The sequence below is a fragment of the Emys orbicularis genome, chromosome 1 (assembly GCF_028017835.1).
Source record: "Emys orbicularis isolate rEmyOrb1 chromosome 1, rEmyOrb1.hap1, whole genome shotgun sequence".
Taxonomy (NCBI): domain Eukaryota; kingdom Metazoa; phylum Chordata; order Testudines; family Emydidae; genus Emys; species Emys orbicularis.
Window position 1 is genome coordinate 152,762,246 of NC_088683.1, and position 8,019 is coordinate 152,770,264.

At 44.7% G+C, this 8,019-nt stretch overlaps 1 protein-coding gene across 1 annotated transcript; it reads left to right on the forward strand.

Moving 5' to 3' along the window:
- LPAR5 (lysophosphatidic acid receptor 5) lies at nt 1-1,122 on the forward strand. The gene has a single exon (XM_065423789.1). It carries the CDS (start codon nt 1-3, stop codon nt 1,120-1,122), a length of 1,122 nt encoding a protein of 373 aa, XP_065279861.1.
- The last annotated feature ends 6,897 nt before the right edge of the window (nt 1,123-8,019 follow it).

Below are 8,019 nucleotides of genomic sequence, written 5' to 3' on the forward strand. Positions count from 1 at the left end.
ATGTCAAATGCCAGCATCTCTCAAAGTCTGGACCAATGCAAAGATTACAGCGCCAACCACCGGCTGCACCTGGTTGGGTACAGCCTGATCTTTGTGGCAGGTTTGATGCTCAATGCTATGGCACTCTGGGTCTTCCTGCGCTACCTGCACCTCAAGTCTGTGGTGAGCATCTATATGTTCAACCTAGCAGTAAGCGACCTGCTCTTCACACTCTCGCTGCCACTACGGCTCTATTACTACTCCAGCCAGCACTGGCCCTTTGGCAATTTCCTTTGCCAGGTGTCTGGCTCCCTCTTCCAGATCAACATGTATGGCAGCTGCCTCTTCCTCATGTGCATCAACCTGGATCGCTATGTTGCCATTGTCCACCCACTCCGCTGGCGCCACCTTCGGCGGCCCAAGTTGGCCCGGCTGCTCTGCCTGGTGGTGTGGGTGCTTATCCTGGTGGGCTCTGTTCCGGCTGCTGGTGTACACAGGTCAAGTTCCTGCATCAAAGGGAACCAGACCATCGTTCTGTGTTTTGAAAGCTTCAGTGATGGCCTGTGGCAGAAGGGCATCTTCCCACTGGTCATCCTGGCTGAAATCCTGGGCTTCCTCTTGCCACTGACCTCTGTGACGTACTGCTCAATTAGAATCTTCCAGAAGCTATGCCAGGCCAGCGAGACACAGAGCCTGCGCCAGCAGAAGACTATCCGCCTGCTCGTGGTGAATTTGGTAATCTTCATCATCTGCTTCGTGCCCTACAACACAACTCTGGCAGCCTACGGGATGATAAAGGCCCATGTGATCCAGGCTGAGCCGCCAGTTCGGGACTCCGTGCGCCAGGTGCTTATTGTCACAGTGCTGTTGGCCAGCATGAACTGCTCTCTGGACCCCCTAATTTACTACTTTAGCACTGAAGGTTTCCGTAACACCTTCAAGAAGCTCCGGCGGGGCCAGGCATGGGACTCCGACACAGGGATGGCCAAGACTCAGGTCACAAAGACGAAACCCTATAGCGCACGCTCCAGTCTAGAAGCAAAGCGGTACCCAGTCCAAAACTTCATCCTCCCCAATGAGGACTTGCCACTGGCTCCCATCAAAATATTTTTGAATGGCCCAATCGAGGACTCTGAAATATAATCCTGGAAGTCACGGGGTTGCTGAGTTATAGGGTAGCCATAAGATGCCAGGAAGATTGTGGGAGTTGGCTAGAGTGTATGTACCCTGATCAAACTGGAGAAGCTTAGTAGGGTGGTAAGGAAATGTGAGGATGGTAAACTTGGTGATGCAAAAATAAATGATAAATTTTTTACAACAAAATGAGAAATGGTGGAGAAATGTTTCTAAAATACTGTATTCCACTACAGGGAAACATACCGTGGGAAATATGTACCTAGAAAAAACACACACACACACACACACACACACACACACTCTGCAATTTTATTTTGTTCTCTTCTACATAGGTTCTTATACCATGCTCATCATTGCAGTATCTGAGCGCACATTTGTTGTAGAGGTCTCTAGAACACCAGATAAGTTGTAGTTAGTGCTGATGTACCTAAAACACACATACTCCTAGGATGTATACTTATTAAAGATGTACTGAGGGTAAGATTTTCAAAACTGGGAGCTAGATGCACAAAGGGACTTAGATCCTCCCCCTCTCCTCCCCCCCCACCACCTCAGCTGCCACCTAACCCCCCCACAAAACACAGTTGGAGGAGGAGGAGGAGGGTGATGGTGGTGGTGTCCCCTCTTATACTGTGTAGCCCAGTGGCTAGAGTGCTCACCCAAAATGTGGAAGACCTGGATGTGGAGCAGGGACTTGAACATGTCTCCCAACTCCCAGGTAAGTGCCCTCATGACTGCAGTAAGTCTTTCTCAATCTACCCTGTTAAAGTTGTTCCACTAAACACTAAAATATTAATGAGGCCAGAGAGACAGTAAGACTGACTCATAGCCTAGTGGTTAGCACACTCACCTGGGAGTCCTGGGTTCCAATCCTGGCTCCAGTGAATATTTAAATATTTGAGTGACATACCCTATAGCCTGGTGGTTAGGGTACTCAGCTGAGAGGTGGGAAACCTGTATTCAAGTCCCTGCTCCACATCAGACAAAGTGGGAATTTGAACTCATGTCCCTGTATCTTGGGTGAGTGCCCTAACCACTGGGCCATAGAGTATAAAATGACCACAGTTCATTAATGCACTTTGATTTAGTCCTCTTTGAAAAAGGAGTAGATCAAAGTCCATTAACCAACTTTTAATGTGAGTCAGCAGGATCCACACGGATAGTTAATCTGTGGCAGTCTAATGCAGACTAGCTTCACCTCCCACCTGGCTGTGAACTAAATGATTGTGCAGAGAAGCCCTTCGTGAAAGAACATGCAGTCATTGTAGATGTGCATATATGTGCACACACACACTCAGAATGTGCAATAGTTATACATTTACTCAGAACATACTTGAACCATTTAGAGGTTGTAAATATATGCAGATGCCAGAGAGAATGCATGCTGGTTGTAGGTATACATAGAACATAACGAGCCTGGTTCTCATTTTGACTAAGTTTACGTCTTCTCTTTGAGGAGGTGGTGTAAATGCCAGCATGAGGAGACATACCCAGACTTGCTCTGATGGAGCTAGTATGCTAAAAATAGAGGGTACCCCTAGCAGCATGATGGGCTACATGCCCCAAGATGTGTCTAGCATCTCAGATGGGATTGTACTCAGACAGCTAGCCCCTCCCAACGCTCACGCCACTGTGTCTACACTTTATCTTTAGCACTCTAGCTCAACTAGAGCTAGTCCAGATATGTCTCCTTAAGCTGGAATTTACACCCCCAGCTCAAAGTGTAGACATACCTGTAGGCCTCTATACTGTACTCCGGCTGTGTAAAAGGCCCTTAACATTGTGTAACTATAATTTACACCCCACGTTAAGGTCCTTTTACACTGCCTGAGTGATGAAAAGTGGCCTTAGTGTGAATCAGTCCCAGAGTGTAATACATACAAAAGTGTGTACTTATTCTAGGTGTACATAGGACACACTTACCAGAAGAAGAGGTACTGGAATATACCCCAAGTGTGTGTAATGGTCATGGATGAATACTCACTGTACAATAGTTATTTGATGTATCTGGAAACACAGAATGCATAATGGTCATAGAAGTGCTTGGAACACAGAGGAAATCAAATATTAACATCACCCTATGAAGAAGGTGCAGACCTTAATGTTTTACATTGTATTGGTGCTCATCACATTTAGCTAAATGATGATTGATTTTGATGCCTTGCAACAGGGAGATTTCCATTGTTGGGGAGAAAGTGATGTCACGGAATGCTGTTATGGTGTAATATGTTTACTTGTACTATGACCATATTCTTATTTAGACTATGTACAAGACCCCTCTAAACCTCAAACTGAGACAGACCCAGCCACACACAGGCAATGCCAGAAACTCCTGCTTAATCACTAGTGCCAGCCACTAGGAACAGCTGCCTTTCTTGCACTACCACCACTATCCCCTTCCACAGTGGAAGAAGTCAGAAGAAAAGCAGAAGTAGGTTCACCCGTAGCAGATTCATGACACTGCTCTCTGCTGACCTATGGCTGCTCAGTAGAGTCATTACAGTATCTAGAACTTTTAAGAATGTAAAAAGATTGGAAATGTCCAAAAAGGGAGCTCGGAACAAACCCTAAATCCTTTTGCTGCTTCTAAACTAGCAAAGAAGCTCTTTATGCCTAAAACCAGACATGTAGTGCTTGTGGGAACTCTGGGATAAAGCTGTTGTGAAGCAGGGGCATTGTGCTGAATGGTTACAGAACTTGAGGCATCCCAACCTACGTGTCCACTGACACCCCCCCCCCCCCCCGGGAGCTGCTGCTCTCATTACAGAAGTTTGTAGTTGTTGGGATGTGGATGCTGAACTTCTCCATGGAGAGAGACCTCTGTGCATCATGCCCAGAAGATACAGGCGGTTCCAGAGTGCATGTGTCCTTAGGATGCCACATACATCCCTCTCCTCCCAGCACACACATCGGCAACAAACCCATCCTGGTCTAAGAAACATCTGCATCTGGAGAAGGTTTACTAGTGTTTGAAAGACACACTGATGGGGGGGAAAGGGCTAAGGGGAGATTAGGGTCTCCTCTGCTGTGTGTGAGCCACCCTCATCATATGCCAGCTGGAGGCACGGGGAAACAAACACACACACACACACACACACACACACACACACTGGTTTGGGTTAGAAAGGGCATTACTCTTTTATTCTGGATGTTGTATAATAGTTTGCTGGTGTTATTGCAAACCCCAGTAATTCTATAGTAGTTTGGGTTGAGAGCATCTGTGTCCTTGTATATTGGGGTAATTAGCCCATCTGACCATTTCAGAGAAGTGGCTATTTTGGAGGGTTAAGTTAAAACCTTGAAAGGGCTTCCTGGGTGGGTTCAGTGCTGTGCTTAAGCACCATATAAAATATATTACATACCATACGTAAAGTCAGGAAATGCCAGTATCAAGGTTGCCTGTGCAACCTTAATTCAGCCCCCTTTTGCATATGCATTATGGTACAGTCTTTAATTCCATGATCACATAGTATTGTCCCCCAAAACCCCTGCCCCATTCAATTCACGGGGTGGAGAGTGCTTACTGAATGGGTAGCTATTCACTGTTTAATTTAATTTTTATCATTCAATGTGTGGCCCCATGTGTTATGTACTGCCCAGGGCCCACCATCCAAACACTGCACTGAATGCAGACTTATTCATTTTCTCAGGAGGTTTTCTGTGCTGCTTTCACTAGTATTTTAGTGCTTCACAAACATTATTGTATTTGTCTTCTCAATTCCTCCAGAAACATTTCCACAGAAGGAAATTTGAACTTAGGTTTTCTCCCCTCCTTTTTGTTTTCCCACTCCTTTTTTAAATGAACTTACAGCTGCTAATTTAAAAATAAAAGTGACCAAGTTTTAAAATTGTGCTAATTCCAAAAGCTGTGATTTGAAGAATTTACTAACATTTGTCAAAATGTATAATATTGCCTGCAAAGCAGAAATTATCCTCATGTTACATGGAACTGAGGCACAGAGAAGTAAGGCTAAAATTGTCAAAAATATCAACTAATTTTGAGCACCCAATTTGAGACACCTAGTCCCTGATTTTTCAGAGTTCTTTTCTCTCATCTTTCAGTCAGCCAGCATCACTGTAGCCAACTTTTCCTTTCTGCTAATGTTCATCCCCCCCAAATCTCTTTTAAGGACCTCAAAAGAGAGTGATGGGTGGAATAGTCCATCCCCTCATTATTTTGCCACAAACTAGATCTAATTTCCAAAACCAGTTTTGGTTCATTGACTATCACTCCTGTATAACTCTTGTTTACCAGTCGTCTTAACACAGAGGTACCAGTAAAGCCCATTTTGTTTAAATTAATTCAGTCTTTCTATCTCCTTCTTACATGTTTCTTAAACAATTTTATATAACAAGTCTGTGGTGGGTTAGATCCCCATTCTAGGATGCCACCTGATGTACTGAGCTTTCACTAAGCCTGCCTGCTCCACTAGCCTGGGCTCCCTCTCCCTGTTTTGCTGAATTAGGCTTTCCAGCCTCTGGCAGCACACACACGCAGGTAGGGACACACCAGCGGTAGAGTCACACAGAGTCTGCAAATAGCTTTCTATGAGAAGACTCAGCTAGGAAATCATCCAGCACTCAAGTGCAGCTCCCCTCTGAAAAGTACACCCAAAATAATATTGTCTTGTGCTATAGAGAAATCTATGCAACGTAAGCTCATAAATTTGCCCCCTCCCTCAATGTGGAGGAAGATATGCACAACTTCTTCCCCTGACACCGCCAGTTAGAAATTGCACAAGCTGGATTTAATAATAAACAAAACAAGTTTATTAACTACAGATGGCAGATTTTAAGTGATTATAAGGGATAGCAAACAGAACAAAGCAGATTACCAAGCAAATAAAACAAAGCACACATACTAAGCTGAAGATTTTAAAGAGACTGATTTCAAGAAGTAATTTCTCACCCTAAACGTTGACTAAGGCAGGATGCAGAGTTTCTGTAGCTTAGAGTTCCAGTTATTTCTCTTTACAGACTAGACTCCTCTGTCTCAGTATGGACTCAGCCCTTGCCTTGCCCACCGCTCAGTTCCTTTGTCTCTTCAGGTACTTTCAGCAGTCTTTCTTCTTGGACAGGAAGACAATGGAGAAGAGTCCTGTTTGCCTTATTCCCCAGCCTTAAATAAGATTTACATAAGGCAGGAATCTTTTGTTTCCCAGTCTGGACCTCCCCCTCCTTTTAGTGGAAAATTACTAGAAGTCCAAGATGGTGTTTAGTAGCAGGTGACAGGACCAACTGACCTAGTAGTGTTACAGTTAAGTCCCAAGATGCCTCTCAGGAAGGAGAGAGATTAGTATCTTCAAAGTCTTATTGTTTCTTCCTAATGGCCCATCAAAGCTGATGGCCTATTGTCTGGTAGGTGTCTCCCAAATACACACATAGTTGTAACTGTTACATAGTCAATATTCCTAACTTTAGATACAGAAACGATACATGCATACAGATTGGATAATCACATTCAGTAAATGGTAACCTTTCCAATGATACCTTACAAGACCCATCTTGTATAAAATATATCTCAGTTATGCCATATCCATATCATAAGCATATTTCCATAAAGAATATGGGTGTAACATCACATGATCATTGTGACAATTTATTAACTCAATTTTATAGTTGATCTTACAATTAGGGTAAATGTGTAGGCCCAATTTTCACAACACCACTGACCATATCCTTGCCCTACAGTGATTCATTAACAAACTTGTATACTACAAAACAAGGGAAAGATATTGCCTGCTTCATGGATTTTTTAATAATTTTTTCACACAATCTGGCTGTGATGGAATGGAGAAACTGCCAGCCAGCATGGCAGGAGTTAAAGAGAGCCTTTGTGCCCAGCTAGGCCCACCCCATTATACCTGCAGCCAATGCCAGGCCTGGAGGATGGAGAAAAGGAGAGAGCCCAGCTTAGTTTGGGACTGACTGGTGAAGAAGCAGAAGCTAGCTGCCTGCCTGAGATGAAGGGTTACTAGCCTGCCAGTTAAGGCAGCCACCAGGAAGTAAGTGATGTGGCAGAGACCTAGGAGCCTCAGGCAACTGAGGTAACTGGATGACTGAGGGCCAGAGACATTGTGGGGTTTGGCCTTACCAAGCGTATAGCTGCCCCACCCGAAGGCACTTGGGACTGTGGCAGGATGCTGCCCAAGGTCTGTGAGTGGGTGCTATTGGAGGCAAGCCATCCAGTGAATTGGACTACAGGGGCCATGCCCCAAACTGAAGGGACAGTGGTAGGAAGTAACCCAGGGCAATGGATTTAGACTTCATGCTGTGAGGGGCCATGATTCTGGGGTTGACTTGCAGAGGGCCCTGGGCTGGGACCTGGTAGCGAGGGAGAGCCCAGGTCCCTCTGTCTTACTACCTGAAAGACTGAGGCACCTTGAACAAGGAAACAAGGTGCTGGAGGTCAGGGGCACCAACCACTAGGTTGCCTGGCCCTCCAAGCACCCTGTTGCACTGGCATATGGAACTGAACCTTAAATTACTACAAAATGGAATTAGTAGAAAAGCATAGGAGCTAATTAAATCCATGTACTGCTCCATCAAATGTAGAATAAAAGCAAATAAAGTGAAACAGAGGTCTTCATGAAATAAAGAGGAGTAAAATAAGGATGTAACCTCAGCCTGAGCTTTTTAACATATGCATCCATGACCTGCTTGTTGTATTGTAATAATCCTTGACCCAGAACTCCCACTAAACACTCCAGAAGTAAAGTGTATATCTTTCTTTTGTCATGCACCTTGTCATCTACAACAGTGTGATGTGAACATAAGAACAGACCAGATCATATAGAGTCAGACCAATGGTTTATCTAGCCCAGTATCCTGTCTTCCAACAGTGGCTGGTGCCAGATGCTTCAGAGGGAGTTAACAGAACACGGCAATTTTGAGTGATCCATC